The following is an 18,363-nucleotide window of genomic DNA, read 5'->3' as shown; positions in this document are numbered from 1 at the left end:
AATGGCCCAAAATGGAAAATTCCACCGTCAAAATAGTGCAGTTGCCATAGGGACTTGACTGCATGGAACAGTCATAGAGCACAAAAGAAGCGTGCTCTTCTGGTTGGTGAAGGCTGCTTCTCACCAGAGGCTTTGTTCTACATGGAAGATTTGTGGATATAGTTTGCCAATATGTGAACTGGGTGATGACTGCTGTAGCCAACATCCATTCCTATGATTGTGGCAAGACTTTCCCCAGTGCTATGATGCCAGGAATTGCTGAGACCCAGGACTGCTTTGCTTGCCACATGTGAAATGACCGATAGGGAAATTCCCCTGTCTCAATTACCTTTCAGTTTCCTGCTACCTGACATTTTGAGGCATCTGCCACAAGCCATTATAGGACACTGCTATGCCACCCTGAGTTAAAAGCAGGTTCTGGTTGATGATAGATCTGTCTTTATTATGGTACTTAAAGTGTGTCATCGAGTCGGTGTCGACTCCTGGTGCCCACAGAGCCCTGCTGTTGTCTTTGGTAGAATACAGGAGGGGTTTGCCATTGCCATCTCGCATGCAGTATGAGATAATGCCTTTCAGAGATGATGCCTTTCAGCACCTTCCTATACCGCTGCTGCCCGATATAGGTGTCTCCCATAGTCTGAGAAACACACCAGTGGGGATTCAAACTTGCAGCCTCTGGCTTGCTAGTCCAGTCATTTCCCACTGCGCCATTAGGTGGCTTTTTTACACAGCCAAGTACAGTCAGTCTATCAAACTAACCACATTTAGATAAAGAACAGCTTACCCAATAAGGTAAACATCTGTGCCTAACTAGGAATGTGCGAGCCAGCTTGAGATCGAGCCTGCTCGCACTTGAACAGGTCTGGCTCGAGGGTTTGCCCTTGAGCCGAACCGGGCCCAGTTCGACTCGAGATGCAGCCCAACCTGCCGGTCCAGGGCCGGTCCATGTTTTGTTTTGTTTTTGTTTTAAACAACAACAACAAAAACGGTGGACTTGCCGCCATTGCAGGGCTTCGGGGTGTGTTGCCACAGGTGCGTGTGTGTGTGGGGGGGTTCCCCCTCCCTCCTCCGGTCTCAAACGGCCCTTTCCAGGCCCCTCTGTACTGGCAGTGGCCACACAGATGGACAGTGCACATGCACAGCAGCCTCCAAAATGGCCACGGCCAGTGCAGAGAGGCCTGGAACGGGTCAAAAATGACTTGGGGGAGGCCGAAGAGGGGGGAGGGAACCATAGGAGACCCCCCCGAAGCCCCTCAATGGTGGTAAGCCCACCATCTCCCCCCACCACAATAATTTTTCCCTTTCTACCCTCCCTACCCCACGAGCCAGGCCCAAACTGGTTCGGACTCTAGCTGGACTGGGCCCAGCTCTAGTGTGCCCAGAACCGGACCAGACCTGGTTCAGTTCGAGTCCGGTTCTACTCAGACTGAACCGGGTTTTCCAGATTTGTGCACACCCCTATGTCTGACCCAGGGGTTCTCAAACTAGGATCCCAAGATATTGTTGGACTACAACTCCCATCATTCCCATCCCAATAGCCTTTGGTCACTGGAGTTGGGAATGATGGGAGTTGTAGTTCAACAACATCTGGGGAACCAAGTTTGAGAACCCCTGGTCTAACCAATTGAATGAGCCTTAACCAATACTTGATGGCTTTTATACACAATAGCGCAGAATTTAGCAACACAGAAAGTACCAGAACCACTCTTATCTACAAGACATAAGATTCTAAGCATCTTCCTAGTAAACCTTTAAAAGGAATAAAATCAATTTACTGCATGGGGAGTTATGACGAACACAGTGAAGTAAAATATGAATGTGAAGACAGGGGCTGTGAGAGCGCTCTCATATTGGGAACAAATCGTGGCCTGTGTGCTTTACAGGTAGCTCTCAGTCAAGATGACTTAACTCTGCTCTTGAACATTTTACTGGAAAATCTTGGTGAAGCTGCTGTGCAGCCGGAGGTGATGCCGCCAACCTTGCCAGAAGTTCAGATGGTGAAACAGGGCAAAATTCAAACTGATGCTGGTCTCCCTGAAGGTATTCTTCCCCCCCCCCCCCGCCCCAACAAAGCTGAGCTGTTCTGATCATAGCAACTCTGACAAACCTTTGCACGTGATCATTCTCATAAGCAGAGTATTCTCTCTGAGGTAGTAAACTTAATGTGCATTGATCTTCAGTATGTCAAACTCTACAGTCTCACATGCGCCTTTTTATTCTAAATATTTCAGACGTGTTGATCACTTCAGGACAGGTTGATCTCCCTGAATCACAGCCTGAAAGTGTCACCCTTACGTTTCACTTTCACTTTGAGTCACTGTCAGTTGTTCTCTACAATACCGATGTTGATAAGGTTTGTGGAATCTTGATGAAAAGATACTTGTGGTCAGTTAATAAAGAGCAAATTTAGGAAAAGGCTAATGTTTTATAAAATGCAGTTAAAGGTGAGATCAAAGTAATCTAATGTATTTGAGGGATGAATCAGGGTTATCTGACTAATTTGGTGCTCTATTAACATACTATTAACATTGTTTCCACATGCAGCTTTTTGTTCTGCAGATATTTAAGTTGGCTAAATAGATGTTAAATAGCCTGACTGCTGTAATGCACTATACATGGGGGCTGCCCTTGAATGTAGTCTGGAAACAAGTGGTACAGAATGAAGCAGCCAGGTTGGTCTTTGGGACAACCCAAAGGGACCTTATAACACCGATTCTGAAAGAACTGCACTGGCTGCTGCTATGTTTCTGGGCGAAATACAAAGTGCTGGTCATTGCCTATAAAGCCCTGAACTTTATAGGTCATAATAAACACTTTTTAGGTGTTTAAAAAGGGCCTTCATTGTCATGAAGCCTGTCGCCTATTAAGATCTCATCTGGAGAGGTCTGTTTACAGTTGCCACTGGATTGTCTGGTGGTGACTAGGGCGGGTCTTCTCTGTGGCTGCCCCAGGGCTTTGGAATATGGCCCAGGGGTGGGGAACCTTGGCACTCCAGCTGTTCTTGAACTACAACTCCCACCATCCCCAGCCACAATAATTGTGACTGGGGATGATGGGAGTTGTAGTTCAACAACAGCTGGAGTGCCAAGGTTCCCCACCCCTGGAATATGCTCTCTGTCAAAATAAGAGCATCTCCATCTCTGAATGCTTTTAAAAAGACTCTTAAGACACACCTGTTTTCTCCGGCTTTTAATTAAAAACAAATTTTTAACTGTTTTAAATTTAAATTTAACAGTTTTAAAGTGTTTGAATTGTTTTCATTGTGTTTTTATATTGTATTTTGGACTATGTACACCACCTAGAGAGAGATATATCAGACGGTATATAAATATGATTAAGTAAATAAATCAAACAGGCTGGGGATGTACTTCCAGTGACCCAGGTTCTTCATACAATTGCTCATGACTGTCTTTATAGAGATCCCAGCTTTCGCTTCACAATAACAGTTTACGTCTTGGAGAACTCAGGCTACATCTTATGACATCATCAGGAAAAATGTTTTCAAATGGCTCTATGGATATTAACACAAATTTGAAAACGTGTACGCTGGATGATCTCAGAGAAGGGATTCAAAAAGCAACGTCAAGGTTAGCTGTTGTGCTATAGACTTTAAAAAAACCCATTTTAGAATGCTGTAGCAGTGTTGTGCATCAAGCTGGTTTGCAGTGTCTGCAGATGTCGCAGACCACAATATGATGGTTATTTATTTTTTTAAAGAGTTCCTACAATAACTATATTATGTGCGCTAAAAATAATGCAGAACCCTTGTCCTTAGGCCAGGGGTAGGCAACTTTGGAGTTGTAGCTGTTGGGCTAATACTCCCATCATGCTCAGCCACAATAAATTGTGGCTAGGCATGATGGGAGTTGTAGTCCAGTAGCTGGAGAGCCAAAGCTGCCTACCCCTGCCTTAGACTTGCAGTCAAAAAGACCACGCACACAAGGGGAGGGGAATGAGAGTGGTTGCCTGTGCCAGAGGACTGGCAACCTAAAAGAAACACCATCAGCAACTCCTGGGAGGGAAGCTGTGCTGCAGTTGAACAGGGTGTCTTGCTCTCACTCTGCTAAACTGCCACCACATTGAATGTTGCTGCTTTGCCCAATGAGCAGGTGTATATCCTGCCTTTCTTCTGTCATGGAACTGTAATGCATTTCTAGTGCAGGCATAATTTGAATAGTAGCAACTGCTAGGATCTTCTTTGGACAGGAGTTAAAAGCCTCTCTTCTTAAAATGCAAATATTATAAACCACTGGCTTAGTAGGAGTACCAACTTTGGTTTTGACTGAATGCAAAATATGAAGGTAGAAGACTGATCTGTTAGAAATGCCTTTGATTTATCTGTTCTTTAATTTTCATTGTTTTCTCCACATCTGTTTTTCAGAATGATAGATAAGAAAGATGATCAAAGTGATAATGTCATGATTGACATAAACTACAATCAAAATAAAAATGGGAGTGAGATTGTAGCAATCCTGGACAAGCTGTATCTGTGTGCGAGTGTGGAGTTCCTATTGACAGTGGCAGATTTCTTTATCAAGTCAATGCCAACAGCCTCAATGGAAAGACCGACCCAGATTCAATTAAAGCATACTGCCCCTGGGAAGCCTAAGCCCGAAAAAGGTTAGCAAAGATACATGGAAAAGCTGCCCTAAGTTGACACTGATGCAGTCCTGTAGTAAATAACAGCAGTTGTAAGGTTGACCATGGTCGCTTTCTGGTATCAAGAGATTTCAGTTTTGACCTAATAATTGAGGCATTCATTGATGACAAGGCCCGTGGTATCATCTACCATGCTGCTGCTGCTGCAATCTGGATGCAAGACTAGGACAAATTCATGAAAACCAATGTGGTTTGTTGTGAAAGTGGTATTTGATAGTCTTCTGATGTATACTTCATCAGTTGCAATGGCTCATTGCTAAACCAGCCATAAATTCAATCTTCTGTAGATGGATCTCTGCAACCGAACATGATGATGCTGGCACGGATCATGGACCCAGAGATTGTCTTTGTTGCCAGCCTGACAAAGGCAGACGCCCCTGCCTTGGCAGTCACATTCCAGTGCGACTGCTCCATGTCGACGGGCCCTCTTGCTCAACAGATGACTGCTCAAGTTCATCATCTTAGGGTGCTGGCTTGCCCTTTCCTCCGGAAGAAAGGAGACAAGAATGTTACCACGGTAAGGTCTTTCTTACTGTAGTTTATCAATATCTGTCAGTGGAGCTAGAGCGAGCTGAATTCTTCCTCGCAAGGCCTGCTGAGGGCCTTCTTTTCCATAATTAGTTGGACACGGAATTAAAGCAGGGGCTCAACTTTGCACTTACCAGATCACTGTATGCAGTGGCTGCTGGTTTGGGACTCGGGGTAGAGTGGGGGAGAGTCCAGCTGCAGAGGTAGCCCCCTCCCATCTTCCCACCAGTGTGGCTTGGGTATCCACTGCATAGGAAAGCAGAGAGGGAGGGGGGCTGTCTCCAAGCCTGTACCCGGCCTACGGAGAGAGCCCGATCGCCAAGACAGCCCACACTAGGCCAGTTCCTGGCCAGCCCACACTAGACAGCTGGCACCTACCACCTACTGTTTGACCATGGCTAAGAGAATAAAGCATCACGTTTGCAGTGGCCTCTGAATGTACGGACCTGTTCCCTGACCCCGTCTGCATCTTAGGTGCCTATATAAACTGCTTTGTGAGCTTCTGGTTAAAAAGCAGGACATAAAGACTCTAACAATGGGTTAAAAATACTGAAAATGGGTTACAAAATTCACTGCACATGTTTTGCCATTTTACTTAAGCAAACTCCCACAATCTTACTGAAGACTGTGATGAAGCACATCAATTTGTGGGGAAAGCAGAAGAGAGGCTTTTAAAAAAAAGATATAGATATAGATATATTACAATTTCATGATCCTACCGCAACACTAGCTTTAAACAGAATGGTGAAAAATGGCTTTCTTCATTTTTTTTTAAAAAAAGGTTTGACCGTTTTAAAATGTACTTATGTTGCTTAAGGTCGTACAGCCCTGTTCTTTGCATATGGAAGCTATGATGTGTACTTCAGGAGAACAGAATGTCTCTGTGATGGTAGAAGAATTTATTGTGAAGGTTAGTAAATGCTGTTGTGTGTTTCCTGAAAACCCAATTATGCATATTTCAAAACTATGTTCTGGAGAACAGACAAGACCCCCTACTTTGAAAGACATGTTAAGTCTCCCTACCCCCACCCCCCCACTGGCAATATGCTGTCGATAAAGCCATGCTGGTTAGCCCAGGGTTTCTAAACTTGGGTCTCCAGATGTTGCTGGACTACAATTCCCATTATCCCCAGCCCCAATGGCTTTTGTAGTCCAGCAACATCTAGGGACCCACATTTGAAGAACCCTGGGCTAGCGAATGCGTAAGGCATGGTGTGCTTTTTCTCTGGGGCTGCATTTGAGGACATCTGAGTGGTTTATCCTCTCCATGTGGCTCAAGGCAGGATGATGCAAATTAGACAAAGCCTTTAAGAGCCTGGGGGTGGGGGTAGGGGACAGTTATTTTGGTCGTGCGCTGGCTCATGGCAGAACTCTTTCTCTAAAATTGTTTTCTCCTGATATTCTGTAGTCTGTTCCTTAACTTTTAATTCTAGCTTTCTAGTGTGTCTCATTCTTCTTACCTTCGTAATTTAAAAAAACTCAATCTTTGTCGTTTTCCCCTCTTCCCATTTCCCTCCCTCCATTGCTCTTAGTCCTTCCCAGCCTTTTCTGCAATTTCAGTCTTGCTGTGGAGCCGAGCAGGCGATTAAGGCCTATCCTCATGGCTAAAGGGAAGAACCGGGAGGGCCTTCCGCTCCGCCCACTCAGTTATTGGTCATCGTTTTGTACAGTGTGTGTGCGTGCGCAAGTGCTTATATTGCGTATAAAGCCTTTAATTCCTCTTTTTTGCTTAAGATTTCACCCATAATTCTCAACACGGTAATAACCATCATGGCTGCCATGAAACCAAAGCCTAAGGAGGAAGAGTTGGGAGGAACTGCTTGTGACGCCGTGAACCTATGGGATGTCCAGCCTATTGACCAGTGCCACTCTTGGTTTCTTGGTGTTGACATGGCCACAGAAGCCACGGAAACATTCCTGAGCAGTGAACAGTGTGAGAAAAAGGAAAGCTTCAGAGCTGAGGTGAAATCTGTCCAGATCACCTTGGAGTGTGGTTTGGGGCATTCTACCATCCCCCTGTTGTTAGCAGAGTCTACGTTTTCAGGAACAGTGAAAAACTGGTCTTCGCTCATGGCTGCCAGAGCTGACATGACCCTGGAGGTATGTGATTTATAGCTTCTGTGGTTGAGCCCTGGTCTGCTTAGCCCATTACTGCTATGCCTAGTGATTCTAATTAATTAAGAGTGCTTCATTTGAACCACGCTTCGTTTGGGAGAAATTGCATGCGGAGTTAGTTTCTTCTTCCTCTGATGCTTGAGTCAAATGGGATGGATCAAAATCAAGCTCATGTTTCCAAATTTCAACTCTGTCTTTCATATTGTATGCCAGGTTCACTATTACAATGAATCTTATGCAGTTTGGGAACCCCTTATTGAGCGAACTGATAAGGAAGGACGTCAGTGGAAGTTAAAGTTAGAAGTAAGCAAAGATTTCAACTGTTGCATTCATTGGTAGTTTCAAATTGTTGTTCCTGTCAATTTGTAATGTTTCTTTTCAACAGTTAAGAGAGCGTATTTCACCATGCTATTAAGAATGCAGGTAGGGGCTTACTCTGCTTCCTCATTTTGCAGTGATATAGCCCCATTTTATTGATTGATTTCAGTTTGTATACTGCCACATGACCTTGGGCGGCATACAGCATAAAGTATTAGTTAAAATCTTCCAATATACGATGAATACGATTAACATATATTTCGATTTTCTAAAAGCTCATCAGTACCATACATACACAGGCAGCATGCTGATGAAGGCAGGTATAACGAAGGTCCATTTGAATTAATGGAACTTAAGATAGTTGTAACAAACTAATTTGGGTCATGAATTTCAGTGGTGCTTTGTCATTACTAACTAGTCTGAATGTTACCCACCGTTCTCTGAATATTGAACTGTTCCACTGTATTTGCATCACTTTTGTACCCTATGCTGAAATGTTGACATATAGGGTGTTTTTAATAAAATAAACCTTACGGGGTGTGTGTGTTTGTGTGCGTGTGTGCGTGCTCTGGACATAGTTTTATCAGAAAACCAAACACACACACACAAACCCAAACATTTGGGGATGGGGCTGTAGGTCAGAAGTAGAGCATCTGCTTTACTTGCAAAAGGTCCCAGTTTCAGTCCCTGGAAGCATCTCCAGGTAGGCCTGGGAAATACTCCAATGGTCTGACGTGGTATAAGGTGGGTTCTTCTGTTCCTAACTGTTTCTGTAGCTTTTCAAAGATCTGAGCAGGGCAGTTGCTGAACAACTTGTTGCTATTCCTTTTAGATGAAAACAAACCCTGCACAAGAGAAAGGTTTGTTGCCAGGAGATGACTTCATCGTGCTTCCTGAGCCACAAAGTGTAATCAATATTTCTTCAAGGGATACCATGAATATAACCATATCCAAATGCAGCCTAGCAGTCTTCAGTAATCTAGCCAAGGTAATGTTGAGAAGGGGATACCCTGTGAAGCTGTTGGCGATATTGCCTTTCCACATGGCCATTCCATCAATCCCGAGGCCAAAGAATCTTAGCCAGCGTTGTTGGTCTTTCCCTGCTTCAGTTTTCTAGCTTGTGAAGGAACTTGCTTGACTTCTAAAGGGATCAGTGTACATTCCAGAATATGTTCCGAATGCATGTCATTGAGACATGAAGGACACTGATTCAAAGTTTTTCTATTTGTGGTTGAGATCCTTGGGTAAGTAAGCCACTCTGGTTAGCTCTGACTGTGGCTAACATTGGTGCCAGTGTTGCAGTTGACCACACAGACAGCATGAGAAATACAGGCTATAGGAGGGAGAGGATGGTGGTAGTGCTGGAGAGACAGAGTAGGCAGTCCTAAGCTAAGTCTTTGCTGTTCCTCTGTGGTCCAGTTCAGACATCACATGGATCCATGGTTTACTCCTGGGTCTGTGTGACCGCCACCAGCCTTGAATTTCCACACTACTTCTCCCCTTCAAGCGAGTGTAGGAAATTGTTGAACTTCCAGCCTTGGTTTAGGGTAGACCTGCTCAACTTTGGCCCCCTAGCTGTATGGGGCTACAACTCCCATAATCCCCAGCCATAGTGGCCAATAGCCAGGGATTATGGGAGTTGTAGGCCAACTTCTGCAGGAGAGCCGAAGCTGAGCAGCCCTGGTTTAGAGGAAACTGGGATTTACTGTGACGACTGGACCCAGTTTTGGGTTTCAAACCAGGGCTAGAGGTTTAAAACTGCCTCTGCTCTTGAGCAAAGGGGCATGCAGAAGCCCGAAGTCTATTCGTGAGCCTGTGAATCCAAGATGGTTCCATGAGGTGGCTAAACTGGATCTGCGTGTGTCTCAGGCTGAAGCTACGGGGACTTTTCTGCTGGCAGTAAGTCCAGGCTACTGTAGCATAAAGTACTGAGTGAAGCCATTTACCAGATATCCCATATTAATTTCACATTTGGTGAATATTGAAGTTTGCAGTCATGTAGCAATGTATGATTGGTTTAAATTGTAAGCTGGTTTACACCCAAGAAAACCAAACCCTTCAAAGACTTTGTTCTTTAAACGAAAAACATTTTCATGGGTTGACGACCCTACTAAGAACATCATGCAACCCAGAACCATCTATCTATATTTTTAATTCTCTAAGGCATACCCGTGGTAAATCCCATGTGTGGCAGCTCTCGCTAGAGTTTGGAGAGCTGCTGGATAGGCTAGCCATGGGATGGGTGGGAAGAAAAAAAAAATGGCGGCAGTGGCCAGCTTTCTGGCCAGCTGGTCAGCGGTGGGGAGGGGAGGCGCCGAGAAAATGGCAGTGGCAGGCAGGAGGCGGCGGGGATGGACAGGGATGGGAAGGAGGCAGCAACAGTTGGGCGGGGGGGAAGAAGGAGGTGGCAGCGGGCAACAAACTAGAGGCACAGATGCTCTGCGCCCGGCCCAGCTAGTTTCTTCATATATACTTGAATGGAAACTTTTTTTGCTTTTTAAAAGGGGTTTTCAGAAGGAGCTGCCTCCACCTATGACTCTTTAAAAGACAGGGCTCCATTTACTGTGAAAAATGCTCTGGGTATTCCCCTCAAAGTCCATGCAAGCCAAAATCTCCAGGTGGTTGGATTAGCAACAAGTGAAGACATCCACGATATCGGAATTGATCAGAACATGGAACTGGAATATTTTGCATTGGAGTCCACGCACCAAGGGAAGTTGTCGGTTCTTCATCGTCAGGAGAGCTGCATGTTCACGTTGAGCCTTGGTAAGATGCAAGGAAATGCTGGCTATAGCAACTTTGAAGAAATGTAGGGTGTGAGTAGCAGAGTGGATTCAGAAAAGCAGCCACCAGGGCAAACTGAAAGCAATGCTTTGATAGGAATGAAGTTTCTCTTGAGTGAGGACTTCTCTGCTGCACACACTCTAGAAATGAGTGTCCTTAACATCCATTCCAAATTCTCTTGGATGACCACTGTTAGGGATGTGCACAAAACTGGTTCGCCCGGTTCGGTTCGGATCCGAACTGGGTCCGAACTAGGAGGGGGTGGTTCGGTTTTGGTTTTGTCCGAACCACCCCCTGGTTCGGTTTGGATCCGAACCGGTTCATATCTCAAAAAGTAGCTAGGAGGGTAGCTGGCACCCAGGGGTACCTGTCATCCAAACCCCAAAGCAATCGGACACTCGTACAATTTTTTATGAATTTTTGAAAAAATATTTTTATTTTTTTCTCATAGGATATAATGGGATTCGAACCAGGCCATTATTCCTTATTGTGGAGTACCCATGGGTGCCAACAACCATGCAAACCCTGAAGCAATCAGACACCCCTATGATTTTCAAAAACTTCAAAAATCACTTAAAAATCACCCCTTTGCCCAATTCCTTTCAAATAATTCAGGTAGCTTCCTTGCCCACCCTAGGAACTACCAGCCACCACACTGCACTCTGCGACACCCCTTTCCCCCCGACGTGAAGCTATACATTTGCTGCAATCCTCATTATTCTCTATGAGGAATTCAAAAATACTTTAACAATTCACCAATAATCAGAGGAGTGTCCAATTGCCTTGGGGTTTTTTGGGTGGTAGGCACCCCTGTCTGTCTACCACCCACCCCGCTTTTGTGCCCCTAGGTGCTCCACAATAGGGGATATGGACTGGTTCGGGTCCCATTATACTCTATGAGAAAAATAATTAAAAATAATTGAAATATTCATAAAAAATCATAGGGGTGTCTGATTGCTTCAGGGTTTGCATGGTTGTTGGCACCCATGGCTGCTACACAATAAGTAATAATGGCCTGGTTCGAGTCCCATTATATCCTATGAGAAAAAAATAAAAGTATTTTTCAAAAATTCATAAAAAATCGTATGAGTGTCCGATTGCTTTGGGGTTTGGGTGACAGATACCCCTGGGTGCCAGCTACCAACCTACCAATTTTCAGGGGTCCGAACCGGTCCAAATCGGTTCAAAATGAACCACCCCCAGTTCGGTTCGGATCCGAACCGGTTCGCACATCCCTAACCACTGTTTTAGAAGTGCTGCTTTCTAGATTAGTGAATACTGTATAAATACTGAGGTCCAAATTAAAATGGAAAACACAAATTGAAGTGGTAAGTGTGATTCAAGGGAGGGACCTTTGTACTTCAGTGTTCTACAATGCATTTAATAATGTAAACCAGTTTCATAGGAATGTAGGAAACTGCCATATACTCAGTCAGACCCTTGGTCCATCTAGCTCAGTACAGTCTACCCAGACTGGCAGCGGCTTCTCCAAGGTTGCAGGCAGGAATCTCTCTCAGCCCTATTTTGGAGATGCTGCCAGGAGGGAACTTGGAACCTTCTGCTCTTCCCAGAGCGGCTCCATCCCCTGAGGGGAATATCTTAAAGTGCTCGCACATCAAGTCTCCCATTCATATGCAACCAGGACAGACCCTGCTTAGCTAAGGGTAAACTTTTAAATGTCGCTCTTTAACTTGGAACAGAAGTACAGTTTCAGAAAATGCACACAGGTGGAAGGTGGCACATTTAGATGTTCCTGTATATAAAAATGATCCCTTCATGTAGAGCCCTAGCACACCAGATAGAAGGCTAGGCTAGAAGCCTTCTCCCTGAGAAGTTAGCTTCCCATTGGCAGGGAGTGTTTGATGTGACCTCCGTCACTCATCCTTGCGTAAAGTGATCTTGTCCAGGGAGGTGTAGATTAAGCCTCGATCATCCTTTTGAGCTGATGATGTCATGTAACTGTAAGTCTTTTGGAATTGAGACAGAACTTCAGGAGTTAACTAGGATGTGCACAGAACCGTTCGGCACTCCATTCTAGGAGTGCTGAACCGGTTCCGGCAACTGGTGTTCAAACCGGTTTGGGGGTGGGGGTCACTTTAAGGGTCAGGGAAGGTGCTGCTTTCCTGCCAGCCCACAGCCTGCCATTTCCCCCCTGCCGGAGCTCTTCCAAAAAGTGGGTGTGCGGGGCTGCAGTGTGCCTCTTGGTAGCCGGGATCAGCGTCGCAACACAAATGGCCGATGCTGATCCCAGATGCGAAGAGGCATGCTGCAGCCCCGCACACCTGCTTTTTAGAAGGGGGGGTGAAGGGGAGGGGCAGAGGCTGGCAGATAGGCAGCACATTCCCTGCCCCTTAAAGCGACCACCCTACCCTACCGGGAGTGCATGGAACCGGTTCCATGCACATCCCTAGATTGACTGTGTGTTTTTTCTTCAAGGTGAGGGTCAGGATTATTGTGGTGTTAAAGTTTTGTTTTTGTTTTTTCTAAAACAGCACCTCAAGGATACACAGAAGTGGCCGGTATTCCCATAGCAAAACCAGGCAGAAGACTGCACAACGTCAGAGATCCTCGCTTTGACCACTCTGACTCTGTTCTAGTACAGATAGATGCAATCGAAGGGAACAAAGTGATCACCATACGCTCTCCTCTGCAGGTAAAAGGTCACATTGTGTTTTCAAGACATGATGATTCTGTTCCAGAAGAGTATGTTGAAACATTTCTGTGCTGTGGACACACTGCAAGAACTTCAGTAAGCGATGGATCTGAATAGGTTTCCATTGTCCCTCATGACTAGTGGCTTACTGCTTCTGCGCAGGGATCTCTCAGACAGATTTATCATCTCCACTCTGCGCCCATCCTTGCTGTGCTCGAGATCAGCATGTCTGTTACTTCCGGTAGCTGAGGCGCCATTTTGTTCAGTTTCTTTTCAGCTGTCAGTGCTTCAAGTCCTCAGAGATTGTAGCTCCTTGTTTTTCTGTGAAAGGAAAGTAAACTGACTGATTTTTACCGTAATTGAACTTAGAATTGTGAGTAAACTATTCTTTTGCTTATTGGATGTCAGATTTTGTTAACATTGCACAACTTAGCCGCTGGAATGGAGGGAAAGGAGAAGAAGACAGAGTGAAAGAAAACTTTTAAATGCTATACAGACTGCTGTGCTAAGCTGCCATTGACAGATGAACATGATATCTCTGCTTGTTATGCTTGGGGGAACAACATATCCCATCTTCTTGCAAGATCTGCAAGTCCTTTTCCAAGCAAACACTGAAAAATTGGTCTTTGCATCTCAGAGCGGCCTTATGCGGTGAGGTACCACATCCTCCGACACCAAGACCAGAATCAGCATTGATCTTGACGCCAATGGTTTCGACGTCGATGACAGGATCTGCAATTATGCAGTCTAAAACCTTGTCAGCACAGGGAGAGGCTATGGAGGCAGTTTTTGTGTCCTTGTGAGCATCCTACTGGCTCGAATGAGGGGTGCAAGAAACACAAAAGGAAGAGAGTCTCTTCTGGGGAGGATTCCTCTCTTTCTAAAAAGCATAAGGAAAAGTTGACGCAAAGGGCTTTGTCATCCAGAATGCCCTTGCTTTCCGATGTACAGACTCTTCAAGTTCTGGAAGGTGCAGTGTCTATTACAGGGTTGTTTGCTAGCTGCAAACATGCAAAGTGTGGCACAAGTTTGTTTTGCCCAACCAAGCCAGTGTAATTTGCTGAAAAGACCACAACTTCCACCCACAACTTTGACTACTCAGGCTGTGCAGGTACCAACTATGACTGCTTCATCTCAGAATACTGTGCAGCTGAGGCCAGTAGTTCAGACACTACAGACTCCACCTGTGGTGCATTTTTCCCAGCCACAACCATCTGTAACTGTACCGTCAGGTGGACTGGGTGGTGACCCTTGAGATGATTCGGATGGGGACTCCTATGCTTCTACTGACACAGACTCTGATGACTCCTCTGGAGTGAGAAGCCATCTGACCCACTGTCAGATGTGCCTCCTAAACTATCAACGAATGAAGAGCTGAAGGCCTGTACTAAAATGCTGCAAAAAATGGCATATGTGCTTGGACTAGACGTTAAGAAGCCGTCTGCTGTGCTGGAGGATCCAGTATATAATCTTATGGCTGTTGTCCAATTGACTCAACCAATAGCTTTGCCAATGTGTCTTTGACACAAAGATGGCTAACATGGCTTGGGAAGTTCTGCAAATGTCCGCTCCTAGTTCCAAGAGGTTGGAATGACTATATTGAGTCCAGGAGGAAGGGAATATGTATCTCCTAAAGCATCCTGCCCCAGACTTTCTAGTCCTCAATTGCACAGCGACATCTAAATCTGGACACAGAGACACAACACCCTCAGATAAGGAGGGTAGGAAAATTGATGTATTGGGCCGCTTTGTCTATTTCACTGCAAGCCTTTCCAAAAGAATTTTGAACTACTCAGCATGCATGGCCTGATACAAGTTTTGTTATGGGATGATCTACAAAAGAAGTCCACATCCCTTTTTGCTGAGGATTTCAAAAAGCGTTATGCTGAAGCTCTCCAAAAGTCAGCAGAACTAACAAGACAACAACTCAGTAGCAATAGCAATAGCACTTACATTTATATACCACTCTATAGCTGGAAGCTCTCTAAGTGGTTTACAATGATTTAGCATATTGCCCCCCAACATTCTGGGTACTTTTTAAAGCATCTGGATGAGACAGAATTGCGTACAATGACCATGGCAATTTCTCTTTGTCAGTATCTGTGGCTCTGGTCAGTCACTCTGCAAGTGGATATGAAAGACTGCATTCAGAATTTGCCTTTTGACGGACAGGGGTAGTTCAGTGAAAATTCGGACACGACAATGGAGACCCTTAAGAAGTCCAAGTACGCTGCAAAAAGTTTTTCAACATTAACAAATACAGACCAGGGTATATCACGTTATAGGCCCATACAATCGCCAGTGAACAAATCACAAGTTCCAGTGCAAGCCATACCAAAGAAGAAATTATGGGGCCAAAAATAAAAATCAAGCACCCCGTACAGGTGAGGACTCTGCTGAGCATTCTATTTGATGCCTTCAACTGCTCCCCATGCCAGGCTCCCACAGCTATCACAGTGTATACCACCAAGGCCAAAGTACTTGCCGTCATCTTTGTGCATGCAGAAAGCAAAGCATACAGGTGAAACTCGGAAAATTAGAATATCGTGCAAAAGTCTATTAATTTCAGTAATGCAAATTAAAAGGTGAAACTGATATATGAGACAGACGCATTACATGCAAAGTGAGATAAGTCAAGCCTTAATTTGTTATAATTGTGATGATCATGGCGTACAGCTCATGAAAACCCCAAATCCACAATCCCAGAAAATTAGAATATTACATGGAACCAAGAAGACAAGCATTGTAGAATAGAACAATATCGGACCTCTGAAAAGTATAAGCATGCATATGTATTCAGTACTTGGTTTGGGCCCCTTTTGCAGCAATTACTGCCTCAGTGCGGCGTGGCATGGATGCTATCAGCCTGTGGCACTGATGAGGTGTTATGGAAGACCAGGATGCTTCATTAGCGGCCTTCAGCTCTTCTGCATTGTTTGGTCTCATGTCTCTCATCCTTCTCTTGGCAATGCCCCATAGATTCTCTATGGGGTCAGGTCAGGCGAGTTTGCTGGCCAGTCAAGCACAGTACACTGTATACTTTTCAGAGGTCCGATATTGTTCTATTCTACAATCCTTGTCTTCTTGGTTCCATGTAATATTCTGATTTTCTGGGATTGTGGATTTGGGGTTTTCATGAGCTGTACGCCATGATCATCACAATTATAACAAATTAAGGCTTGACTTATTTCGCTTTGCATGTAATGCGTCTGTCTCATATATCAGTTTCACCTTTTAATTTGCATTACTGAAATTAATGGACTTTTGCACGATATTCTAATTTTCCGAGTTTCACCTGTATACCACCAGCTTTGTGAGTGCTCGAAAGGAGCTTCCATCAACGTAGATAACTGGAAAATACAAAAGATGAAGACCTTATTTGTACTATTCAAAGGGAGAAACAAAGGAGTAAGAGGTTTCAATACAAAGACTGTCTCTCTGGCTGGTGGAGATGATATTTATGGCCTGCAAGCTACAGAAGCAGCAGACACTTACAGTGATAAAAGCACATTCCACTAGAGCAGGGATTCTGAACGTTGGGTCCCCAGATGTTATTGGACTTCAGCTCCCATAATCCCAGCCCCAGGGACCCATGGTTGGGGATTATGGCAGTTGGAGTCCAATAACATCTGGGGACCCAACGTTCAGAATCTCTGCTCTAGAACGTACCCAGCTTCAGCTGCTCATTTATTGGGCATTCATTTTAAGGAACTGTGTGCTGTTGCAACATGGTCTTCACTTACCATTTGTAAGCACTACGCTATGCGTATGGCTGCGAAGGCTAATTTTGGGAGAGGGGTCCTGAAAAGGATCCTTAAGTAATCTATTGGGATGCTGCACCTGCCACCAAGGAGAAACACCTGGCTAAACACCCACTAGTCATGAGGGACCACTCCTCACTATCCAGATGAACAGGTTGCTTACTTGTAACTGATGATGTGGAGGTGATCTGTTGTTACTCATGACAGCCCCACAAGCCTCTCCGCCGCAGCAATAAACTGTAAATTTGAAAGAAAGAAAGAAACTTACCCGGTAATGAAAGATGATCTGGCTTGGTGGTCAACCAAAAACTGAACAAAATGGCGCCCCAGCTGCTGAAAGTAATGGACATGCTGAGCTTGAGCATGGTAGGGCGGGGTGCAGCTGGTGATAAATCTATCCGAGATATCCCTGTGCAGGCGCAGTAACCCACTAGTCATGAGTGACAATGGATCATCTCTAGATCTTCAGTTACAGGTAAGCAACCTGTTTTCCCCTTCAGCACAAACTGGCCCATGTCAGTCTGATGTGGATGCAAGTGCCAGTGTGTGGTGAGCATGCATGTATGAACCGCCCAGAAGGTTGCTGGCTTATGCATTTTTATATCATTGTGAAATCTATTATGTTTGTGTTTTTAAATTTCAGATTAAGAACCACTTCTCTGTCCCATTTATAGTTTACAAATTTGTCAGGAATGTCAAAATGCTGGAGCAAATTGGTGTGTCTAAGCCTGAAGAGGAATTCCATGTTCCTTTGGATTCCTACAGGTAAAAAAAATGGCATGTGTTCAGATCTTGAAAGTGTAGTTCATAAAGGATCCCCTTTTAAGCTGCTTGATGTCTGTCTTGGGCTGGATTCTTTTTGTCTCTGCTCAACCTTAGGTGCCAGTTATTCCTTCAGCCAACTGGGATTCTAGAAGGCCAATATAAAGTCTCTACAACCTACATAACCTGGAGAGAAGAGCTGCATAGGAGCAGCGAAGTCAGGTGTATGCTCCAGTGCCCCTCCGCGGAAGTCAACTTCCTGCCTCTGATCGTGAATGCTGCTGCTGTGCCTGATGAGCTCAACTTCATTGCAACTCATGGAGAGGACTGGGACCCAGCTTACGTTATTCATCTGTATCCAGCGCTCACGATGCGGAATCTTTTGCCTTACTCTTTACGATACCTGCTTGAGGTACAGGACTTAAGGGCTAATTGAACTCAAGAAGGGCAGGAACCTTATATGTTCTCATAAGCAAGTGCTGTAGAATTCTCTGCCACATAGATGTGGTGACAGCCACCAGCCTGGATGGCTTTAAGAAGGGCTTAGATAAGTTCATAGAGGACAGGTCTATTGATGGCTACAAGTCTGAGGGCAATAGGCCACCTCCAGTCTCAGAGGCAAGATGCCTCTAAATACTCACAGGAGAGAGAGCGTGCCCTCAGTTCTTGCCTATGGGCTTCTCTGAGGCAATGGGATGTGGGACTGGATAGGCCTTGGGCCTGATCCAGCAGGGCTGTTGTTATAAGGAATTATTCTTTCTTCTCCAACGTCTTAAGTTCCAG

The 18,363-nt window shown here is 45.0% G+C and overlaps 1 protein-coding gene across 5 annotated transcripts in view; it reads left to right on the top strand.

Moving 5' to 3' along the window:
• The window catches only part of VPS13C (vacuolar protein sorting 13 homolog C), a 136,403-nt gene that overhangs the window by 75,911 nt on the left and 42,129 nt on the right, over positions 1 to 18,363 (top strand). For all 5 annotated transcript variants that reach the window (XR_008311401.1, XM_053272123.1, XM_053272121.1 and 2 more), the window contains 13 exons: positions 1,884 to 2,040; positions 2,232 to 2,353; positions 3,418 to 3,587; positions 4,382 to 4,620; positions 4,947 to 5,176; positions 6,005 to 6,097; positions 6,922 to 7,287; positions 7,516 to 7,605; positions 8,453 to 8,608; positions 10,125 to 10,386; positions 12,897 to 13,057; positions 17,462 to 17,583; positions 17,698 to 17,992. Coding sequence is in view for 4 of the 5 variants with exons in the window: in XM_053272123.1 (XP_053128098.1) it covers positions 1,884 to 2,040; positions 2,232 to 2,353; positions 3,418 to 3,587; positions 4,382 to 4,620; positions 4,947 to 5,176; positions 6,005 to 6,097; positions 6,922 to 7,287; positions 7,516 to 7,605; positions 8,453 to 8,608; positions 10,125 to 10,386; positions 12,897 to 13,057; positions 17,462 to 17,583; positions 17,698 to 17,992 (2,463 nt within the window). In the remaining variant the exon portion in view is untranslated. The remainder of the gene's footprint in view (positions 1 to 1,883; positions 2,041 to 2,231; positions 2,354 to 3,417; positions 3,588 to 4,381; positions 4,621 to 4,946; positions 5,177 to 6,004; positions 6,098 to 6,921; positions 7,288 to 7,515; positions 7,606 to 8,452; positions 8,609 to 10,124; positions 10,387 to 12,896; positions 13,058 to 17,461; positions 17,584 to 17,697; positions 17,993 to 18,363) is intronic.

Source organism: Hemicordylus capensis, chromosome 10 (genome assembly GCF_027244095.1).
Source record: "Hemicordylus capensis ecotype Gifberg chromosome 10, rHemCap1.1.pri, whole genome shotgun sequence".
Classification (NCBI taxonomy): Eukaryota; Metazoa; Chordata; class Lepidosauria; order Squamata; family Cordylidae; genus Hemicordylus; species Hemicordylus capensis.
This window is presented reverse-complemented; position numbering and strand designations above follow the sequence as displayed.